The following is a 24,814-nucleotide window of genomic DNA, read 5'->3' as shown; positions in this document are numbered from 1 at the left end:
AACCAGTTCAACGTCCTACTATTTGATAAATGGGTATCTATGTCAGAAGTTGCAAACATATGCAATAGAAAGCTCTTCTCAGAGAAGGAGCATGGTATTGAACTAAAAGGTGACAGCCAAACTATTTCCGTCTAACTAATCCGGGTTTAATTCATTACTGATGAAGTTGCACCCATGCATCTTACTTCTGCCTGGCATATTTGTTTACCTTGGACTTTGTACCTGATTTGATCTGGCTTGATCTGGAGTGTTTATTCTTACTTTTGTACAGTTCTTCAACTGCTCATTTCTTTGACATTACTTTGTATATATATACAACATGTAAAATCTACTTTTGTGAAAAGCTTGTACTTTTCCTGCTAATGATTTGCTGTAGGAAATTGGATATCTCCTGGTTGGTTTGATTTTATGTCACCTTACTTCTTAGTAGGTAGGATTTTGTGGGAAAACTTAAATCACTGAACAAGAACCTATGTGTTACTATGTTTTACTACTTTTTATACAGCAAAATTTCCATTGAAAACCAAGTGGACTTTGTGCTAGACCTCACTCAGTCCTGTTGTGTTGGAAAGACAGTTCTTGTCTTCTAACTTTGGTGGTTCCTTATCATCGTTGATATGCTGACATACTAGTACTCCTCTATGGTTCTTCACAAAACAACCTGATAAACCTTCTCACCTTGTGAATGTGGGCGATTATCTCCGAGTGTGTGGCATTCTCCAAAGACTCCCCGTTCACCTCAAGAATCTCGTCCCCGACTTCTAGATCTGCACGGTCAGCTGGGGAACCTGAAGAAACAAACAGGGCAAAGGTCACTCAGGGGTCAAAGGACACTGGCTGTTTTACTTCTCCATCAAAGTATGAAAATGAAAGCCACTTGTTTGCTTAGATTGCAATATGTAATACACATCTTATTGTTCTAGCTGTACTGTAACATCTCAACATTTACATAACTTACAACTTAATATATACATATAAAGTATTGGCATGCATGAATAAAAAATTAATACATTTATATACAGGAATAACCAACACTAAAAAGTCCTGAATCCATAGCCCTACCACCATTCAACATGATCAAATTTTCCCCACATCCCAGTGCTTGGCACTTCAACAACCTCTGACACTCTAAGTACGAACACTTAACAATGAAAGAAATATTCCAAAGGACCAGGCCTATAATTCCCAACTACTTAAAATATCTCTGTTCCAACAGGAGGAAAATCACAAAGCAAGTGCCCCCTGGAGGGGGATGAGGCATGGATAAGCCACTCGTTAATTTCTCAGTAGGACCACTTTCAAAGGAACAGTTGTAGCAACCTATTATTTGGCTGGAAGACCTTTTCAATCATTGTGTACATTGAACTTGGGAGTCGTGTAGCAGCTGAGGTCAGAGGCACTTTCTGTGGTCTTGGACATACCCCAAGAAAACACCACTACCCAGCTACCCAGTATCTTTCTGGCTTCTTTTTTGGAGAAAAAACAACATCCAAAAGTAGCAGATGTGCAAGAGACAACACCCAACCACCCACTGACCCTGACTATTCACCAAAACAGGGCAGTGAGCTACAAAAATTTCCTCCCACAACAATACAGCTATTTTACCTTCCACAACAACTCAGACCTGCCTGCTGTATCAGTATACAGTACATCACTACTCATCCAGCTTGTGAGACTGGAGATTTGGTAAAATGATTTTCCCGAGATAAACACTCACTGCCTCAAAACTAATCCCTGACATGCACCTGTTCCTGATGATAAAATACTACGGTAGTAGGAGCAGGAATGTAATCCAAACCTCATTTTGTGGTTATATTGCTAACATTTCAGCTTTTCTTATACTTCTGACTGTTTGATGGAGGGGGTATGAGAAATATGAGGTGATCAGTTAGTAAACGTTACTTTCTTCCCTCCCACCATCTGCTTGAATAAACCCAGCCTACAAGAGCCTGCTCAGCAGCCATGTTTACTGCTCCCTGCTGCTGTCCCATTAGCACCTGTTTGAGGAAAATTAGAAGGACCCTGTTACCAGATTATCACTTCCTGGGGTGCCAATTATTCTCATCTTGGAGGAAAATCAGGGAGTAAACAACCATTGTATTGAAATGTCACGAGAAAAGGTCAAGGCCTGAAAATATATTTTACAAAGTTATAGAAACATATCATTTAGAGGACAAGGAAAAAAGTATTGTGACACAATTTGGATTTTTTGGCATAAGCATAGCTTGAAAAGGCTCTCCATAGCATAAACTTAAGAGAACCTATGTTCACTTCAAGGGTGTTGACCTTGGAGTCATTTGCATGTAGGACACACCCCAAAGTAAACAAGGAGACATGTCCTGCTGCCTGGTCCTCTACAGTGATGTGTTTGGAGCTGGTCCACCCACCCACATTCCAACACTGATCTCTGCCCTCCCATGGCATCTAATCCACGATCAGAACTCCCTGCTATGCTCTGATTGTGTTTAGGTCTTGTCTAAGGGAAGATTTCTGACTCCAGTAGAGTAAGCAGTGATGATAGAGCACCATTAGTCCAGGAAGTATCTCTCACATGTTGCAGGAAGGAACAATTAGCAGGAATGGCAAGATTAGTCTTCGTTGATTAAGCTTTTCTTTTTATATCCTTTAATACAGAACCCTGATAAACACAGCCCTATATTTGGCCAATCTCTCCTTTACATTATTGACATATAAATACAAGGATATGGATCATTATGGCGAGAAGGCTAGTCAAGTTAGAATGATGATTCATAATTAATCTTAACTCCTCAGAACAGTGATGACAATTTCCAATTTAGAAAGAGTTGTATTTCCCCTCTTTACCATCAGTGTTGCCATCTTTCTCCCTTTTTCCAACAAAAACTAACCCCTTTGACACCCTCCATGTGGTCACCAATGACCTACTGACCACCTGTCAGACTGAAATAAGCTGACCTTTAACATCTGACCCACCAGACGATAATTCATGCTAACTGGCATCATGTATCAGAAAACACCTTAGGGGAACCTTGTGGGTACACAGTTGGCAGTTGTGCAAAATATCAAACAGATACCAGTTGGAAAGATCTTTCTAACATAATGATTCAGATTTCTTCCTTGCAATCCATGCCATGTCCACATTCACACATAAAAACAAAATTGAAAAACCCTTTCCAACACACAAAGATGGTCGAAACTAAAATTTCTTTGTAGCAGAGGTAATGAGAACTAATTTTCCAACAATGCATCATCCCAATGCCTAACATGAGAAAAGAACTTGCCAATATGAGAACAGGTGCTATTCTGCAAGGTCAGCCATGGTTGAATTAACTGCACAACATTCTCTACAAATTCATTTGAAATACCAAGGAACTAATCCCATGAAGAATTACAACTTATGGACAGATTACTTCCAGAAGCTCTGGGTGAACATTCAGGGTGAACAGAAACATACAATTTGCATTTCAACTGCTTCACTTCTTGTAACATCAGTAAAGTTGCACAGAAGTTCGAGAAACCTTCCTCCACATTTTTTGGTAATTGTCCCCATCAAAGATTCACTTTCATGTGGCTCTATTCAAATTACAAATGGTCTATCAATTATATTTTTTGTAGAAAACATCAACACTAGCTGGCAATTCTGTTCCGAAAACATGTTTTGTGTTAAGTCCCTTCAGCTTTGCCAAACTGGAATAATCAAATCCTTTCTAGCCAGTTGGATAAGAATACATGTTTGTGGCACGTTTAGACCTGTGTATAACGGTCTGACTTATGGCCATTATCACTGCACGACAAACTCAATATGACCTACTGACAGCTCTCCTGTCAAATATGATTTACACCTTATAACTATTCTAGTTCACAGCATTGAAGCTGTCCCTTTTATTAAAGAGTACTTACGTCATACTATTATTTAACAATCTGAAGCTGACCGTTCTTAACATCTACATAAATACATTGTAGTTGAAATTCAACAGAATACATGTAGGAGAATTATGGGGCTTGATTGATGTAACACAAGAGAACCCAAAAAATGTTTTTGTCCAAAACTTTTGTCCTCCTTGCATTGGATTAAAATTAACAGACAGAACTATAGGCTAGATGGGGCCGCAGAACCCAATGTGTACTTCATGGAAGGTGGGCATACACCATTGAAATGTGGACAAACCTTACAAAGATGGCAACAATAGATCTAAGTATGTTATGAACTCCCACTGGTCCTTCAGCATATAAACTAATCCAAGGGATCAATTTTATAATATCCTCTATTGGTGGAAGATCAGTACCAATTTGTTATAGAAAAGGAATGGAAATCTGTTTAATGACCCGTGACATACAGTTAGTTCAGACAGCTACATGTACACTGTAGACTATTGATGACAGGTCCAAATGTAAAAAAGAGCTATAGGATTTCTACGTATCAATGTACATGCAAGTTCAGTGCATATAATCTATCCTTATTACCACCAGCATGCAGGAGATTTGGGTTATCTGATGTTGAAAGTTAAATTACTGCAAGTTCATGCCTGTTTGCTAGTTGCAAGTACAAGTAATGAGTAGAAAGCCAGTTGTACGGCTTATTATACACAGAAATTATGAAAACAAGACGCTAGTTAATCTCTTAATGCTTGATTTGAGAGCTTACTTCTTTGCAACATTTGGAAGAGATGGTTATTGATGGTCCAGCTAAACTGGACTAAGATACCTTCCCTGTACTGTCTACCTGAACCAAGCTGATGGGCACACCTGACATCCTGCAGGTAAATAAGGTGTCTATCTCTGGTAATCTGTGGGAAATTCCTTGCTGGTCATGTGACTGGTACACTGTGTACCTTGGCTCATCTAAGTCAGCCAAAGGCCCACTAAAGTCACAATCATGCTGTTCTATTGCTGGTCTAGTTGGAGTCCTATTTGCTCTGACGTTACCAGTCTCTCTGACTCTATAACTGTGATACATTTATACCCATGAATATGGTACTACAAAAAGACTGGAAAAAGCACTTTGACAGTGCAAGGAGGTTTTTTAACATCCTTTGACAGTGATAGGCTCTGCCAACAGCATACTTTCCTGTACTGCATTTACAGTCAAACCTGTCTATAGTGGTCACTCAAGGGACTGGCCAAAATTGACCACTATGGCCAGGTGACCACTATAGAGAAATGGCGGTTAGTTGCCCCCCCCCCCCGAAGTGACACATGCTTTCAGTACCATTGAACAAAGATGTATTTATGTCTTTATTCTCAAACATATGAAAACATTCATTGCACAGGTAAGTCTCTTTTCAAATGTAACATTACATGTTATAATACAATTGTTGTTCTTTTGCTTTAGTTGTGGGCTTGAAAAAAAAATGATGTATCAAAACTGCATGCACTCGACATGATACTCAGTTGATCTACTGAAACCTTCCCACTAAAATATACAAAATCACTGGTTGCCATTTACTGTTCTTGTGTACGTGTAACATCGATGTTACCTACAGAAAACTTGAAAGCGAATCAAGCAACAAAGTTTCTGTCGACTCCAAGCCATGTTTCTTCTGACTGCAAACTCCTTTAAAAGTTTAATCTAAGCTCCTTCGACCGATAATTCCTTCTCACTCGCTGTCAGTTGAATCACATCCACCTTGTGGAATAAGTTCGACGTCTGTCTTTCCGCTTTTGCCATCGTTTCTCCGCAATCGCCACGTTACTAGTACCGTAAGTCGAAAAGTGGAAGAGAAATTATGACATCGCCATGTTTTTGTTCTTTGGTGAGTGCTTCGCATGACCGACATCGCCACAACGAATTCCAACCATGTAAACAAGATTTTTTTGTACCAAGATGCTGTCCATTTAGTTAACAGCAAAATAATTGTTCATCTGTTGCCGTTTATTTTCCGTTTTTGGTCATTTTTGAACATGAAAACGTAGCGAAAACTTTCCTTTGTTTACGGCTTGGGTTTCTTCCGGCGTGGGTTGTCTGCCTCTGCCATTATGCCAATGTGGTGGTCAACAAAAATAGTGCTCCTTTCAGGCTTACATATTTTGTAGAATATTCACTACAGACTTAAGTTTACGATGGAAATTAATTTTAATAATGTATTCCAAATATTTTTGTAATGTAATCACGCCATTTGATGCTATAAAATTAAATAAAAGTCGGTACATCTACCTCCAAACCAATGGAGTCTTCCGATGACCCCAATTGACCTGATTGTTGTTGCAGCCTGCGCCATTTTGAAAAATCACGAAACGCATTTTCTCAGCCCAAATTTCTTGAATTATGCCCGTGAAAAAGGGAAGTTGGCCACATATTTATGCTTTTCAAGGAATCCAAAAATCAAATATGGATATTCGTAAGTTTTTTGTAAGGATGATTGCCGCAATCTTCGCCGAGTCCACTGAAAGCACCGCGGCACGCACGGCATGGTGTTTCAGATATCAAAGACGTCAACACGAGCGACCGCAAAAATTTCGTGTCAAAATCAAGTTTTCCTTTATTTCATACACATCTGGAGTCTAATTTCAGTTCACATTTTAATAATGTAGCGGCCACAAAATTATCACAAGGCTTGATTGAACGTCCTAACGGCCGTAGCCCGAGGTCGGGTGGTGTTACGTACGTGGTGCTTAGCGGGTAACGGCCAGCCAGCCGTGACCGCTATCGGCGGTGTTGACAGCCGGCGGGACCGGAATGGGGTGACCGCTGACCGCGTTGAACAGTGACCGCTATATACGCGATTCTTAATGCTTACGTCAATGGGAAAAATTCAAGGGACCGGCAAAAACCGACCGCTATGGCCGGGTGACCGCAATGCCAAGGTGACCGCTAGTACAGGTTTGACTGTATATCTTTGTAATATGCAGTTTTTATCACTTCTCCCTGAGACCAACTGGCTGTGTCAATATTCAAAAATAATGACTTATACTACCCTTAATCCACCCCAAGAAAAGACAAAAATATTCTCTTTTGTGTGTGAAGGTCAAAAGGTCAGCTGAAGCAGTCCATCCTCTCCTATCAGTAGTATCACATATAATACAACTTATTAGACACAGATCAGCCTGGAAAGAAAATAGCATTAAGCAATCCTCAATCAGTCAAGAGGTTTGGAACAATCTGAGAAATGCACAAAATATTCTCAGCTCTCTTCCATACCTTTACTGATTCAAACCATTTTTTCCAGTGGCTTTCCACAATTAGCTTACATGTCCCATGAGGCCAGTCAGCATGCTGCTAATGCCATTTCCTTTATTGCATTGCTTCTAGCGACCACTTTGTTTTTCAAATGGCCATCATCGGGTTATCTAAATTTTCTTCTGCCAATTTCTGTTGTGTGGGCTAAAGGTAATTTGTCAGCTTTGTGGCATAAGTGGTTAGCGACCAAACTGTTTTGCCATAATGGTTCAAATTCTATGGAACCAAAAGTAGGGATTTGGTGGCTGGTGTATAGTGTAGCTTCAGGAATAAGCCAAACCTCTGCAGGAAAAAGAACCCAACACAAGTGACCTGAAGTGCTTGGCAGAAAACATGACCCATAGCAAAGTTGCATTGCATTATAAGCTTTATGAAAAAATCATCATGTGTCACCTCAATTGAGGTGAAGCATGATATACATGTAGGACATACATAAAAAAAGCATCATGCTTCAAGCCCATCACGTCACTTGAGGATGAAAAAGCACATCAGCACATCACAAACATGGTTATGAGGGACAATTAATATAACAGGCAACTACTGCATGCCTTCAGACCTTGAGTTATGTAGAAGGGGAGTAGTGGTTGACTACGGTAATTACAGATGCAGATCTTGGATGCTTGAGTTGCAGTGAAGAATCCATCTCCTGACATAACTCAAGGGCACTGAGGCAGCCCTACCAGTTGACTGATACAGATGCAGAGTAGACTGTATCTTCTAACAACTGACCTTTGGCAAGAATGACACCCATCATTCTGTAGCATGCTCCAAGACAGATGTGTGTCATCCCTGTCAACACACCCTACTTATCAGATAGAACACTGACTCTGGCTGAGAGCTGACCACCTGACCTTTCCAGAACCATGGCAACCAAAACTACAGCTCTGCCATCTCAGCTCATCTGTAATTAATCACCCCATGGAGGTAGATAACTGATAGATTTGCAATCAAAACAGGATCATCATCTCTAAATTAAGCTCACTTTGTTTGGGCAAACTAACCCCAGAAGCAAATCACAAAACTGGAAGGGATTTTTTTTTCTTTGAGTCCTATAAAATCTTACAACCCTTTACTGATATAGCAGCATGATGCAAAAGCTAATCATCCTTAGGATGAACTAGGATAGTGCCATAAACATTGTTTCATACCATTCTATATAGCAATACATTTATGTACTTGTTCCAGTTATGCACACTTTTAGTGTCCCTTGCTCGCTCACAATAACAATTAATTTCTTTTCATCTAAACAGTGTAAGAGAAAAATAGCCACAAATTCTTTGCCTAAGTCACATTAGTAAGGATTACACAAAATTCATTCAATGCCAAACAACTCCTACCCACATTTCTACACACAAACCCCTCCCCTGCTTATAGTACTCTATTCAAACAACTTCCCCTCAACATCATTTACACCCAAGTGCTACCTACCACCCTGCACAAAGTAATTAGACAATAATAATTAAGAACAAAGGCCTCTAATCTCCTGCTAATGGAGACCGCCATAAATCAAGCAAACAATCAAAGTAAACACAAATATATGGATAAGGGGTGTTCCCATATACAGGGGCAGGTGGAATTTTGAACACAACAAATGGTGACCTTTTTTTAACTTCCCTCCATATAAGAATGAAATGCATATCACAAAGAAAAGATAAATCACACCTGTCTTGTTGGTACAGATACATACATAATTGATAAACATTTCAACATCAATTAGACACTAGGAAGTCTAAACACAACACACATAATATAGGAGGTACTACCTCAGGTAGGCCAGGCTGGTCACACTGATATAAAGAATATATATCAATTTGATCTATATGAGAACAGGTAATGTAGGCAAAAAAATCACATTTTAACAACAAAATTTTCTGGAGTTTGGACCATCATAACTACATGTACTCATGTGCTTTTCTAATGTCTGGCACTTCTATTTTGCAGAGGGCCTGAGAACATACATAGAAATACACACATAGGACAAAACAAGTTTATATACACATGTATTCACATTTGAAAACAAATTACGAGAATACTTTAATTGTGCTCTATCTTTTATATGTGTATCCAATGAGTTTCTAAAGAAAATCTATTCAAAACACATGTATAATGATTTATCCAAGCAGATGTTTGTACCTGTTTTTCATGCCAAAGAAACCAGTCTACTCCTACCACTACAAAGTTTTCCACCTAAGACGGATGCAGTTTTCCGCCTACCCATCCAGGCCTGCAGCCAGTGTACATGTTCACATAGCATAACACACCTGCTGCTGGATCCTGTTACCTGTCCGGCACACAGGCATCCACACACCACCACCACTCACCCTACATCTGTCCCAATTCTACCCACGAGTGGACCAGTCTTGTACACAGGCATCCACACACCACCACCTCTAACCTCAAGTTTGGGGGTCCTTTGTTCACTTTGTTGGGGAAAACTAGGACAGCCGTGGATTGAGTGGCTGAATAAAGGTGAACACTGTGACAGTATTATACCTGATACACGCCTTTGAAACATTGGCTCATTATCTATAAAAAAAACAATATTTTTCCCTCTCCCTTCCAAGGGATATGGAAAAGGATATATATGTATAGACTTTTCAGACCTCTCTATTTTTGGACAGTACAGGAAAAACTACATTCTTACAGGAAAAGGATTGTCCTTGTGCTTATGTTTCAGTAACAAAAATACATCCATCTAGCCTATAGTACTCCAGGGAAAAGACAGGTCATCTATTATCAGCTCTCAAACATGCAAACTGTTGAGAGTAATATAACTCAAGCCTGCATAATCCAAACTGATTGCATAGTCAATGTGCTCCCTATCATTCATTCAAAAGATTGAGTTTTATGAAAGCTACAGACTTTGTGACTTGTTTCCAATATAACTGAACCATAATGTACGTAAGTAAGACCCATCCTGTGGCAGTAAGATTCTTATCTGCAGATTTAGTGTGAGGATATACACTGACCTTGTGACACAAGTAATGTTTTATTGTCATTGGGAAGAGGATCAACAGACGTATTACCCAGAAGAACATTAGCAATGTTTTAAAGGTCACAGCAAGGTTATATATCGTTGAATATGTGGGAAAGGTGATATTACATGTACTTTGCACACTGACTGCAATGAATGACCATTCCAAACCCCAATAAATGATACAACACTAGTAACAACAGTAAGTTAGAAATAAAGCTGCTACGATATAAAAATTCAGGAAAATTCAATTTGTTTTTAAATATGATTGTTATAACAAATAGTAGTAAACAAGGAGCTTTCGACTTGGAACAAGTATGTTTAAGTATGTTTATACTAAAATACACAAATATCTTCAATATATAGTACATATACATGTATAATATTACAATAGTTTTTGTTGATTTTTTTTCCAAAATACAATAAAACTTCAGACAAACATAATAACAAAGGTTTTGACACAATAATGTATATACAAAACACATTATGATCTTCCCTTGTTATGAACAATAGGTAAGAAACTTCCTATCTACAACTTAATCAACACAGTATACCCCATTTATGACGTACATGTACTGTAATCAATCTCACTCTTTCCAAGACCAAAGAGTTTTGATATCCAAACTTCTGCTGTCATCATCCAAAAGTAGAGACCCATCCACAAGGTGTACAAACCTACCTGTCTGTAAGACAATATCAGCAGAGGAAGCCGAGTCTCTGAACCCAACACCAGGAACAGGAATCCTACAGTGTTAGCAGGACAGGAAGTGTTCCGTATGATGCACCTGTACACTCCCCACCAGGCATGACTCAACCAGGCCAGTTCTACCTATCATTCTGTCACCTACTGACATCACCAATAGTCAGAACTTCACGTTAGTTTGATAAGTATGTCAGGCTTGCTTCTAAGAGAAATTCATGTACAATTACTGAGCTAACCACCACATAACACAAGACAACAACAATCCTCCAATAGATATCACCTATCGTCATTACATTACATCAGGTTAGCTGCTATCTTGTAGAATATCTGATCCACCACATCCTCAATACCCCCAGGCAACAATCACATGCCTTGAATGGGATATAAACACATTTCCGACATGACTGGCATTCCATACCTTTATCAGAAATAATACCGGTTCTGTGTAGATTTACATATCCTGAATATGTGTATACAATACTCAAGTCAAACTTACAACAGACAAGTGATTTCAAACTTCTAAGTCAAATATCTCAGTAAACATAGTGGCTATTTACATAGTGACAGACATACAGTGACACCACAATGAATAGGAAGAATGCTTTTCAAATGACATGAGAAACATCCTGTAGAAAGTTGTAAGTTGGCCATTTAGACACTGTGCCCTTGACATTTAATACGTACATGATATGAAATAAAATTTCTAACCAGATAATCCCAGCATGCCTACCTGTTGTTGCCTTCCAATATACAACCCGAATATAACGTATCCTTGAAACAGGTGGTAATGATACCACAACAATTTACACATTCTACAAATTTAGTCAAATTGAGCACTTTACCTACTTAGTAAAAAGTATTTGAAAGACAATTTCAACAAACATGAAGAAAAAACATGGCATTTTATAGGTCTAAATATGCTCAAAGGTCAAACAAACAATAAAGCAGCTAATAAAATAAACCATCTTTTTCTACATTCCTTTGAACAATCAACATAAAAGTTGTGGTATTTGAACAACATGCATTTGTAGGATATCCTATTCGAGGGGACAGGAAACAAGTATCCAAGCTTATAGTTATAAAGGAAGAAGTGCAGACAATTCCTACAACCTATTACAGATTCTCCTCATGTACTTTCTATTTGAAGACAGAATTCTCAGCCTGACAATGGGGCAAAAACTGTCAATAATTGGCTTAGTTCTATACATGACAAAAGAGCTGTCGCAGACTAGGTCTAGCCCCACCAGGAGTAAACACAATGACGCATATTGTTCTACAGAAGTACAGGGGCAAGCACTTTGTCGCTACCTTTGGGAACCACCAGGCTGCGTCCAGGCTAGCTAGTAACCGCCACCCAAACTGCAAGCGACACAGACATCCTTTACCACTAAGTTGTACATTAGTGGAGAAACACTGTTATCTGTCCTCCTATTAAAGTTGGTACCTGGGGGACAGTCCATACAACAAACTCAGAAAGATCAAATAACTACTAACACACACCGTACATTCCAACCTGACCATTTCTGAATCTTTCAAAATACCCTGTGATAAGTTATAAATCTTCACAAAACTACAAATCAAACATGCTAAAGTCAACTCTGGAATACACAAGAACGAACAAAATTGGATCAACACTCTGATTCTCTTGAACAAATTCAGGTTCCAGAATTAGAAACTACTCAACATAAGCCTGACGCAAACAAGGCTTTGTATAAGCACTTTTACAACCCAGGAGGGAACGCTAACATACAAAATACACCCCCAAAATGACAAAGAGCAAGTATTAGCACCTACCTCCTGCCCCTTTACAAGGTTATACCAACTGTAATCACCATTAAAGGAAAATCATGTTGCCAGGATTGAATCAGTCCTGGTCGTTGTAGGTCAACTGTGAAGCTACGCTTAGCAGAGTCTCAACCTGCATACCGTAGATAAACAACCCAGGAGCCCACTACAGCTAGCTGTCGGAAGGGAGGGGCCTGGGGCTTCCCTTTTACCTGGTTCTCACCTGTTTCCGGAGACCTCTGGCTTTGCCCCCTCCCTCCTCAGGCCACTAGCTTGTCCCCACAACATCAATAACACTCCATGAACATGCTCCACAACAATCTGGGGCAATTCACAACCCTACATCAACCCACAGCTGTTCCCTCCACCAACTTCACCACAACCTGAGGGAGACACACCTGTCCTGTCCGCCGGGCCTTCACACAGGTGATTCCAAACAGGTACACTCCAGACACTCACCGTAGAGGTGTATTTTCCTGTCACTGCCTTCAACCAGAAGTATCACATAGCCATTGAGATCCACCATTTTCTGGGCTCACCACTCAGTGTTATTCACCCCCTGCGATTTGCATGACAATAGGCAAGAGGTGAGGCATGACTTACCAGGCCAGGAGTGGGAGTCCTGTCCTGCTGCAGCCTATTGGCTGAAAGCTTGTCCTTCGTTTGGTCACCACCTCCTCTCCGCTTGTGTTTAGTCACTAGGGCTTTGTTGACACACTCTCTGCCAGATTAATTATTAATGACGATGGGGGCTGAGAAATCCAGCTTGGTGCTATCCCCTTTTGTTCTCTACCTCCTAGGGTGTGAGTATGGATCGTTTTCACACCAGCACCCCCAGCTTGTACCTCTAATCTCCCCGAGGGTCAAAGGACACCTGCATTCCTACATATTGATTTCCTGGCCCAAACTCCCAGCATGCACTGCTGCAGCCGTTGCTGGAGACAGCCGTACAATGGTACACTATAGGTGTACAAAGGACAAATCCCACGCTTTTGTAGTTCTAGATGCATCTATGACATCTGATCCATCTTCTTCACTTCTCTAAGTTGTAAACTTGCTGCTGATATAGTGGAAATAATCTATCATTCAGAATGCTTGCTTTTCTTTTCTGCCTTCTTGCTGCTGTGTATTCCCTCTGGCAGAAGATGGATACCATCGGATGTGGTCACATGATTTGAGCTGGCCTAGTTTCTCTGGGCACATGGAGGAGGAGGAAGAAATGTTGCCTTCTTCAAGGCCAGGACAAAAGAATAACCTCAAATGAATCACAGGGTGGGGAGATGGTTAAAAAATATCAGGAGGATAACAAAAAATCAACTTGCAAAGTAAGGCCACACCATACTAGAGAAAATGTTCCCAACCACACCAGTTTCAATAAATCAATTTAATGAGTAACCTACCAACTGAGTTTAATGCTAACAGGTGACACTATCTATCTTACAGTTACATAATACACAGTGCATAACAGCTGGGAGCAAAACTACACTTTATTAACCAAAAAGTAATGATGTTTAATATACTTGTGTCAGGTATTGGAACACTTGAAAATGTATAGAGAGTTCGCTACAGAAAGTTTCTATCTATAGGTTGTGTAACTTCTAAAGCTAAACATTTATCCCTTAATACTAATAGCCACCTGCCATTATAATCGTATCCTTAGCTGAACTCCTAATACAAACCTCAGACGCTCCTGGAGTCCCCAACAAAGGACACTGGTGTTTTTTATGTAATCTGAGGTTAAAAGCCACTCAAGGACAATACCACACCTTCCCTATGTACAGAAAGCCTTGGCTAAACAGCAAAGCACCGAACACTTGAGTAAAATTGCAACCAATTACCTGACAAGCTTGCAGCGAAATCAGCAATGTTGCGTAAGTACAGCATGCCCATAAAAAGTGATTGTTTACTAAACATTTGATACAAATGTATTCCCTTATACAAATAAACAAGGGGCTAGTATTTCAGGACAATGAGGACAGCAAGTGTTCAGACTAAACCAGTATTTCTAGTAGCAGCTATAAGGACCGCTGTGTAGACGAGACCTAATAAATAGGTATAGACTCTAGACAGGATTTTAGTAGAAGGTGGGTTCTCAAAAGAATCCCATCATCCAGACATGTAAATTGTGCAAAACTTGCGGGAAGAATTGAACATCAAACCTTCTTGATCCAGAACAGAAACCCATTGGGGTATAGAGACTCCCTGGGTGTACTCTATCCTTGAAGTCTAGCATTGGTCATGGCTCAAATTAAAAACAGATGAAGAGTAGGGATTTGCAAAATATAATCATCTTGCAACTAAATAAATCAATTGAAATAGATCTAGCATCACATTCTTAGTGTTTTTATCAAATCCCTGCTACATTTCCATATTTAAAAATGGAACAATATAAAAAGTGGGGGGTTCAATCTCTGATTACTTCAGAGTCCTCACTTTTCACAGGTGGCATCACCTGTTTCTGAGTAAAAGTATATCCTTGAGAATGTTGTTCATGACTGGAATAGCATCAGCTTACTCAGACAAATAATAATCAATTGACATTTGCTCTAAACTTGATGTGAAAAATTTGACATTAATATGAAAGGCTCCGAAACAAACATTGCTCACCTGATATTTACCACCTGTTATCGGGACTTTGAAGGAACAGGAAGGATTGTGCTTTGATGTAGGTGGGGATATATTTAGATTGCAAGTGATTCTAGAGAAAATCAATTTCCTATGGTGAGAAATGTAATACATTGCTCAGCCATAAATACATTCAGTAGCTATAGTTTCCAAAATAAAAATTTGATATCAAAAGGCCCAGGCCCTTACAATAATTAATAGTGCCTTGTAGTAGTTAAAATTTCTTGGAAACAATTTTGATACCTTTCCAAAAATGTGACCAGATCTTCCTCAGGTCTAACTACTGGTACATGTGTATCACCTACAAACTGGAAATCAGACAGAGACTAAAACCACTGAATAAAATTCCAGTTGCCTGTCTTGAATAGTAATTGAAAAACTTCAACCAGTGCTCTACACATTATTTTCCTGACCTGTGGAAAGTTTAATGCCAACCAAATGTGACTTTTCCAGTCTACTGATTGGAAATCTTGGTCTGGAAAAGATGTGAAGAGGACGCTATCACAAGCATCAACACTACATGTATTTCATTTATAAAGACTGGGAGGAATGAAGCTAGCAAGATTTTACAAAATAAAAGGGATGGTATCAGATAGTCTCTCTGCTGCACATTCCCAACTGGCACTTTCCAACGGCAAAGATCAAATAAGAAAACAGACTGGAAACTTACATAATTCTTACCATGGAAATTCAGGATCATCACTTCAAAAGAATTCTGTGGAATTCCATGAGAGGAGAGGTCAAAGCCTTTCCAGCAAACTTCCTGCATGTCACTAAGAACTGCATGCCAACCTCTACCACAGGGACTTTCACATGGGCATTAGTCACTGCTATACCAGGGGTTTGGAAGATCCAACACACAATATCCATGTTTGGAATTATAGTTTCCATGTGTACACATGTATGTATGGGTAAAGCACATAACATCCATACAAGCACATTACAACAAAGTACAAAAGACATCTTCCTTGCAAATGACTGCAGTAAACACAACCTACCTGCAGCGATTTCGTCAACTCTGGGAGAGAAGCCCTCGTCAGCTCCGCCCATGACAGAGAAGCCAAAGCGTTTGTCGGAGGACAGGAGGACCAGCTCCGTGGAGACTTCCATCTCCTGAAACATACAAGCACACCAGTCATGGTCAAACCTTCTTTCCAACAATCACTAACTTTTCAACTGAAACTGGGTCAGTTTGCAAACAATGTGACTGAAGTATCCTTCCAGTTGAAAAATGGGTGAATGTACAGAACCTCTGTAATGGAAAGAAAGTTTAAGTCTTAACTATGTTACCTATATAGAGAAACATTTGTTTTTAGACGTGAACACACACTGCTTCTTTTCTGATTCCAGTAAGCCTGATTACTTCAAATGCTGAAAGCCATTGCATAAGTTGTGTTGGACACCCTGCATTTCAACTTGTTGCTGGAGGTAACATCTGTGTCCATATTATATATATCACCAGGATCCATAATATCACAACCCTGAAAAACAGTGTGCTTAAAGATATTTTTACTGCAACATACTTTTGGTATGCACTCCTTCACACATCAAATGTACATACCTAGGGTATGTTGCAGTAAAAATATCTTTAAGCACACTATTTCTCAAGGTGGCGATATTATGGACCCTGGTGATATTATGGACACAGATGTTATGTCACCTGGAACAGTATGATTAAATCTTTCTGGTATGACACTGTAAGCAGTAATGAAGGTCTTTATTTCTGCCATAAAATACAAGCAGACTGCCCTTGCTATAGTAGGTTGATTGCCCAACAAGCCTGAACATAATTAAACCTGGTTTCCAAAACACCAACAGTACTAATGCACATCATCTGCTGCTAATGAAGTGGGTGACTTCAGGCTGTTATTTTTTGGTGGTCATCATGAAATTAGATACTCTGAGATAAGGGTACCTAATAAGTGCATCCTGGGACACCATTTTGTAACAATAATAAACAGAGATCCCTGAACTTGTTGGAAAACACTCAACACTGTATCTAACATTTAACATCTTTTGATTTGTTTATGGACTGTTTCAGCTGTTATCAACTGCAAACTGCCTCTGATGAAATTTGCAAAATGGCAGTACAAGGAGCAAAACTTAGACAATATATCAGTGGGGCCAAATTCAGTTTTGGAGAAAATTACAGGAGACTATTTTTGATGATAAGCTTGGAAATTAAATGCGGAGCCATATTAAGAGTGTTGTAAAGAGCTTCTACAAAGGAACAGAGTATATCACTGCAGGGAAAGCAAGGAAGCAAAGTGAGATCATCCCAGCATGCAAAACAGTACATTCATTGCAGACAGGTATTACTTCAGCAGCCCTGTCTGTTGCAGTATAGTCATGTTGCATTCATTCCAACATGCCCAGAAGCATACAACAGCCTGCTATTTGAAACAAGGCTTCAACAGTGATCATTTTTCTCCCTTTGGCATCACTGCTATGTGCTGCATTCCTCTGGCAGTCTGCAAGTCTGAAATACTGTAATGCAATATGCAAAAATCCAGCTCAAATTCAACATGCTATTTACCCCTGGCTGAACTTTAACAGTCAGACAATGCTGGAATCTTTCATATAATTAGATAACAGTAATACTACACTAGTGTGTTCAGCTGTGATGTAACCCCGCATCCATCCTCAATCAAAGGACCAGCAAGCCGTAGGCATTGAGGTTATACCAAATAGTTCTGGTTATTGCCGTCAAGGCCGTTGGGGTAAAGGCACCTGTAAAATATGTTGGATAAAACTGAGGGACAACAGGTCCTGGGCCAGGACTGTGACCAGGGATGAAACTAGGAAGGTAAGCCACTACAGAAGTGAGTACAGGAGGCACGGGAGTGACATGGGCAGAAAGATATGTGTAAGGTGACATACCAGCAGAGTCAAGGTCAAAGTCAACACCCATCAGGGAAAGAGAGACAGAAAACAGCCAGCATGAAAGAAGAAGAAAAGAAGAATACAAAATTATAAGTGATGGGAAAGGACTGTAAATAACAGCCAAACGATTCAGTCAAGAGCCTTGATCTATAACTTTTATATAACACCAGCATGCATGAAAAGTATGCATAGTAGCACATACACTATTGATACTATTCAAAATATTCAGCAGCCAAATTCTCTGCTGCAGTGCACTTGAGGCTGGCATTAGTCCAGTGCATCTGATATGATAGAGATGTAAACATTAGATCTAGATATTGCAGTAAATACTACCTAGTAGAAACAAACTAGTGTTGTGTTTATATATTCCCTGACAGCTTTCCTAGCTGTGATTAGTCCATAAAAACACTTATTACCTTCAAGCAGAAAATGATTCATTTCCTATTGAGGTCAACTCTGCAGGGAGCAGAGCAAATTGTTGAGAAAATAAAGGCATCCTTTCCCCTCACTGTGCCACTCAACTAATCCAAAACACACCCTAATTTTGGGGTGACCCATGACTGGACTCTGACACTGAATGACACCCCAATGTCAAACTGAAGGTTAGTACTCCATACGCAAACTATCAAGAAAGCAAGAACATTAATTTTTCATTAGCTTCAATTCAATTCCACTCTGTAGATAAGAAATTCCTTCCTGTCTTACTTCCTAGTACTAATCCTAGTACACCATGTTTGACCCTGTATCTACGGTTGTTACCATTCTGCTTGGTAACAGTTACAGTATACTTATACCAGACAATCTCAATAATGCACTAATGTTGAACCCAAGTCCTACCTCTGGATCCACGACATTTGGATCAGAAAAGTTTTCCTCTTCAGCCCCCTCCATCCTGGCTGCTTAGCGTCCCATTCCAAACAAAGCCTGCTCTTCTCTGTCAGTTTTAATACCGTCACACCATTCAGATCCACAACAAAACTTCACAAAAGGGTTGACCCTGCCGCTCTAGTCAGGGGAGCTTCCCAAACCCAGCTGGGAGCGGCCCACAGACCAGAGGCCCTACCAAGAGTTTGTTGCTGTTGTGAAGTGAAGTCCAGAGGGGAGGTTGTGTTTTCCCAGAAGGGAAGCCGGCATGTGGGCTGCTGCACCAAGTAACACCAGTTTGGGGTGGAGCCAGCCACAGAAATGTGACAATGTACAGATGGTGGTGAGGGGTGAGGTGGGAGGTGGGCTTGAGGGACTGGTCATGCCTGTCTTTCTCTACAAATAAACCTTCAAATTCCAATTAGTAATCAGAAACTATCAAAACCTATTGGCAACAACCTTGACAAACCCTCTAACTCAGCTGCAGTGTGGAGACAGTTTCTGCTTTCTACTTCCTGATCCGGACATGAGGAAGGTCACATCATGACAAGCCAGTGAAATGTCAGACATGCAAGGTACATGGCTTAGAAATTCATTATCATTTTTGTGTGGCACAGAAAATGCCATTGTCGGCTGGAGATGGATGCTTCTGAACAAGACACTGACCAGCTCTAACTATACCAAGGCAATGAAACATGGTTTCCCCCTTAAAAAATAGGAACAAAATGTGAATTGAAAATAAATTGGTATCTCACTCTCAGGTATCACTAGCCCTCATTCATATAATTCATCATCCTTAGTACATCTTTCCACTTTATGACTTGACAAACAAGTCATTTTGTTGGAGAAGCCCTGTTACCACAGGATGCTACTACCCTTCTACAGGCTTCTTTCATTACTATAACATCAGTTCAGGGGAGGCCCATTTTTGTGTTCTTTCTGAGCCTTATAAATGTGGTCTGAAATAGGATTTGCTATGGTCCCAAGGGAGTGAGAGGGGATGGGAACAGGCTGGGACCAACTGTGCAGCAGATAATATATGAGGCAGCTGCTACTGTTGACTGGGATGGGGTGATAGATCTGATCATGGGCTGGTTTGACATGTCTCCTGATTGATCAGATTCCATCATACAAAATTTTTAGTGACATGCTGTCACGACGAAAACAATGTACCAGTTCCCTCTGGATGGGACCTTGATGAGACCTTGTGATTAGATTTTTGGCTCCCAAGGGGCTTGTTATGGTACTGCAGCAGAATGTCTGGTCTGCTTTTGTTTTGATATCTCATGGTCTGGACATGCTAGGGTCATGGATTTTTTATAATAGATAGCTATGGTGCTCAACATACAATTGAGCCCCATAGCAGTTTGTTCTGAAACTGTAGTGGCATTTGTTTTAAAAATCGACAGTTTGTAGATTGGCTGCGAACCTTCTGACAGTTCGTCATGATTTCTGCTATGTTGGTAGACGTAATGCTAACCAGGATCTAATTTGCATAATTAATGAGATAATTCTATAAATCTGCTGCATTACACAATAGGATTTTTCATGTGACATCTGATTGAGAATGACAGGGACATCAGCTGATATTAATTATGTAAATGATCACCTACTTTGCATTGCTATAATTTCATAGTGGTAACTGCTGTGAATATCATACTTGCCACATTTGAAAGTTAAGTGAGGGCGAATATCATTAAGCATAGTTATTCAAATCAGGACCTCGTTTGCAAAGTTGATGAGGAAATAGCCTTCTTTGGTTAGATAAGAGTGTCATTGGCTGGAGAATATGACCACCGGATATAATTGATGGCAATGAGGATCTTATTCAAATAATCAATGAGAAACATTTATTTTGTCAGTGAACAAAGGATAACTTAATTTGGCAAAGGTATGAGATCATTGAAATCTTTCAACTGTAATTTTGTACATCTGTACTGTCATTGATTTTGGCATGTTCCCCAGAAAGAAGACATCCTAGAATAGCTGCCAACCTTCTGACAGAAGGGCAAAGATGCCCAACACTTTGAGCCCTTTCATAAAACTACAGCAAAATATCATAATTGCTACAAAATCATTCAACTATTAAAAATTAAGTACAGTTTATGTGTTAGAAAGTAGCTTATCAAAACAGCTGCAATCTCAAACCTATAGGACCAGATTGGGCTTGTTCAGAGCATACCATCCATAAAACCAAATCTTAAACCACCATGCTCCTTCAAGAAACAAGGGAAAACTTTATCAGCAAGTTTGCACAAAATGATGAAATCACTGTCCCTGACTGTAGGTATGCACACAGTGTTACATGAGCTATCATGATTTGCAGTTCAGCTACATGCTAGGAATTACATCTCCCAGGATCAGACAGCTGACATGGTTCACTGGGACAACTTTTAGGAACAAAGGGTGCATACTCAAGGATCCTCCTCCTCAGCACATTCAAGCTCTGGTCTTTTTCTCTTTGACAGGAATGACCTTGAAGTCTCTTGAAGTGTCGTCACCCCAGACGGCACTCCTCAATAGGAGGGATATTGGAAAAGCCAGGTGGCTGCTTCATGAACCGACTTTCACCAGAATGAAGCAGCTATCATAATCAATGTTGAGCACAAAATATGCAGAGCCATTTGCCATTTTTGAACTTGAGCCAGTTTGAAAGGAAATGCACAGAGAAACCTATAGGGACAGAGTTTCCTTAGCAATATAATATCATTTCTATTATGATGATAGACGGCAGAACTGATGTAACTTCCACTAGGAACGTCAGAGGATAACATTATCAGTTCTAGGCATGCACCATTCATTTGCAAAAATCCGAAAGAAGCTTGTTCCAGGCTACAACAGGTGTTGGACATCGCTATAATAATGACCTCAACTGTAATCAATATTTACAACACCTCTTGACTCCAGGAGGATTACAGACATCAAGTGGAACAATTGGCCTGATCCAGACTGAGGCAGACTGACAAGGACCTGGAAGTGGTCCCAATGTAAGTATTGATTTTGATTTCCTCCTCTTCCAATTCAGTTCACGGAAAGTAAATGGAGCGAGTTATTGATCCGATACAGGAAGAAATCAATGGTACACACTGCCAGCAATATCTTACACCTGCTATCTAATAAAGTTACAGCTTGGTATTACAGGTCATACTTACTTTCGAATCAATGTTTCACACCAATGGCAAATCACTACTGGAAGGACCATACACTTGCTATATGAACATGAAGTTAAGTTACACCTTGGTGGAATGCCATAAAACATCTATTTTGATTCTATAGTAATTCTCTTCTGTTTTAATCCTATCAATATTTATGTAAAAATTCACCAAAGGGAAATGGCAACCAATGGATCATTGAGACTCTAGTGGTGTTGTTATCCATTTCATTGTCAAGGTCACGTACAGAAAGCACCACATTTAAATACATGCTCTTCAGCAGCTGAGAAGATGGTCCTCAACACTGATGACAGGACACCTATATACAAGAGTATGAGGGTGTGGAAGGGGTTTAATGGAAGGCTCAATTTCATAGGAAGAGGCACCAGCAAATGGTTCGTTATCTTGTTGCAAGACTCCCTGCCAAGAGATAGAAAAAATTGTAGATAGGAACATTTGTACAGCCACAATTTTTTCCTAGAATAGCACAATACTATCTCCAAACTTGCCCTGTCTTTGCCAACTATCAACCAGCCAATCTGGGTAGAAAACACAGGCATCCTCACGTTCTGATGTGTGAGCACCAGCCTGAAAATATTTACCCAAATCTGGCTGTCTCCCAGGCAGGCTGAGGAGGTCAACTGGACCAAACACACAGCCAAGTTTCTATTTGCAGATTCCAGCTGTTTTCCATCTCAGAGGAGCCTCAGTCTGGAGTAGAGGGGCCAGGGCCAGAGGTGGGCTCCAGCTGCCAGTAATTTTCCATTTTAGAAAGAGGGGAATTATGACAGGATGAGCAAAATACAGGATGTTCTAAAAATCTGAGAGGTTTTTCTATGATGAGAGTTCAAATATTTCATATGTTTGGACTCAGATAATCTTGATCCATCATTTCTCAAAATGATGGAACAACACAACTTCAGGAATTCCAACATAGCTGCCCCAGCCTTACCAATACAAAGCCGGGGCATGTCTGTGAGCCACCTAGCATGTATCCTCTGAACTGCATTCATCTGTGAGGCAGCCACCATGCTCACCAGGAGAAACATGATACATGCATATTTTGTTTCAAGGTCTGATGTTCCCACTTTAAGGTATGATCAAATGCTTGTATGTTTAATATGAAGTCCCTGTTCTATCCTTTTGATTTGATTAATACTTACCACAGAGCCCTCCTTTCTTGGAATCAGTACCCTGTCCTTCATGGGTGAAGTTCTCTTTCCTCCGTGCTTATAACTCAAGATTTTTCCAGGAAGACTGGATCATCTGGACAACACCGGTGACAGTATGGTGCAAACGCAACCTGGGGGCAAAAAAAATTGAAGTACATAAGTCCATACGAATTTCGCGGTCAAGTCACTCACCTGTTATGACACTGTCATCTATTGAATATCAAAAACTAAAGAACTGCAATGATCAACAGTATCATTATGTGTGTGTGTGTCTCTCTCTCTCTCGTATATATATATATATATATAGTTGAGAGTAGGATCAGTTGAGAGTAGGATCAATACCAATTGCAGATCTAAATGGATTAGAAATCCTTAGATGTAACTAAGGATGCACTCCACTTGACCTGAACATGCCACACAGATTACCATTTTCCAATAGTAGCACCCACCAACACAGTACCTCCAGGCATGTTTCCTCCTATAAACTGTCCTGGACTAACCAGTAGAGGTGTTCCTCATAGCACTTCAACAATAAGCCAATGCCACACAGCTGACCAATCTATAAAATCAAAAATAAGTCTTCAACTAAATCAAATATTGCTTCAAAAGTGGGCAATACCAACCAAGAGAAAATTGACTGCAGCTATCTATAGAGCCTCCTCCCAGCAATTGCATGACATCAGCTGTCTATGAATCTCAACGATGTAGAAGTGACCGACATCAAAACCCATTCATCACGATGCTCAGCAATGTAGTGGTCATTAAACTGCCATTAGGGTCATACTATTTGCATATTGTTTCTCATGGGTTGTTGCCTGTGTTGCAATTACTACTATATAGGATTCAGCAAAGTATAACATTCTTTCTATACCAATATTCCAAATGACTTACCACTACATACGTACATGTATTGTACTGGGCTAAAATGTATCTGCTTAAAGCTGTGTATATTACAGCAAAATATGGGAACATCCCAGTACTGTATGTCTATTAGACCCTGTTCATACCAGACTTATATAAACCGGTTGAAACCGCTAAATAATTAACCCGGCAAAAACCCGTCGCGTTCACACCAGACTTACAAAACCGGGTTTTCAAAAACCCTGTCCAGCGAATATCCAGTTAATCGGCCATTCCTAGGCTCCTCCAACATTTTTGTTTCGGTAGAGACCTCAATAGAGCCCTCCGCCCAGCTTTTTCGAATTCGGCGATCAACTCCTGCTCTCCAAAAATACGTATCGGGAGCGTCTCGTCCACCGACCAGGTTGCGTTGGCTGATTCCATCGTAAAAATGAAGAGAAACCGTGGAAAAACAGTGGAAACGGTCTAAACAGCGCGATCAAAAACGCTTGGAGGTCACACACGGCCAGGATGCTGACCCCGTGACCCCAGAATTATGACGCAAAAACCGGTTCAATAAACCCTTAGCGTTCAGACCAGGTTTTTCGGTGGAAAAACCCCTCAAAAACCACCTCCCGACGGTGGTTTTGGTTAAAGTAC

General features: G+C 40.1%; 2 protein-coding genes across 15 annotated transcripts in view; one reads left to right on the top strand and one right to left on the bottom strand.

Annotated features, from left to right (window-relative positions):
- LOC109470239 (MAGUK p55 subfamily member 5-like) overlaps window positions 1-24,814 on the bottom strand; it is a 66,253-nt gene that overhangs the window by 36,286 nt on the left and 5,153 nt on the right. For 2 of the 13 annotated variants that reach the window (XM_019769084.1, XM_019769085.1), the window contains exons 2-4: window positions 23,306-23,445; window positions 16,242-16,356; window positions 679-788 (exon numbers count right to left, since the gene is read on the bottom strand). In XM_019769084.1, the coding sequence (XP_019624643.1) occupies window positions 679-788; window positions 16,242-16,356; window positions 23,306-23,347 (267 nt within the window). In that variant the 5' untranslated portion in view covers window positions 23,348-23,445. Of the gene's footprint in view, window positions 1-678; window positions 789-7,885; window positions 7,923-10,809; window positions 10,876-12,627; window positions 12,734-13,016; window positions 13,194-13,221; window positions 13,467-16,241; window positions 16,357-18,963; window positions 19,239-23,305; window positions 23,446-24,814 lie in introns of those variants that run through there. The other 11 variants (XM_019769086.1, XM_019769087.1, XM_019769083.1 and 8 more) reach the window with 10 other exon arrangements.
- Window positions 18,537-24,814, top strand: part of LOC109470266 — a 23,387-nt gene continuing 17,109 nt past the window's right edge. For both annotated transcript variants that reach the window (XM_019769147.1, XM_019769145.1), the window contains exons 1-2: window positions 18,537-18,728; window positions 21,898-21,977. In XM_019769147.1, the coding sequence (XP_019624706.1) occupies window positions 21,976-21,977 (2 nt within the window). In that variant the 5' untranslated portion in view covers window positions 18,537-18,728; window positions 21,898-21,975. The remainder of the gene's footprint in view (window positions 18,729-21,897; window positions 21,978-24,814) is intronic.

The sequence above is a fragment of the Branchiostoma belcheri genome, unplaced genomic scaffold, assembly GCF_001625305.1.
Source record: "Branchiostoma belcheri isolate BF01 breed outbred unplaced genomic scaffold, Haploidv18h27 scaffold22, whole genome shotgun sequence".
Lineage (NCBI taxonomy): Eukaryota > Metazoa > Chordata > Leptocardii > Amphioxiformes > Branchiostomatidae > Branchiostoma > Branchiostoma belcheri.
Note: the sequence above shows the minus strand (reverse complement) of the source record. Positions and strands in the feature narration are given on the sequence as shown.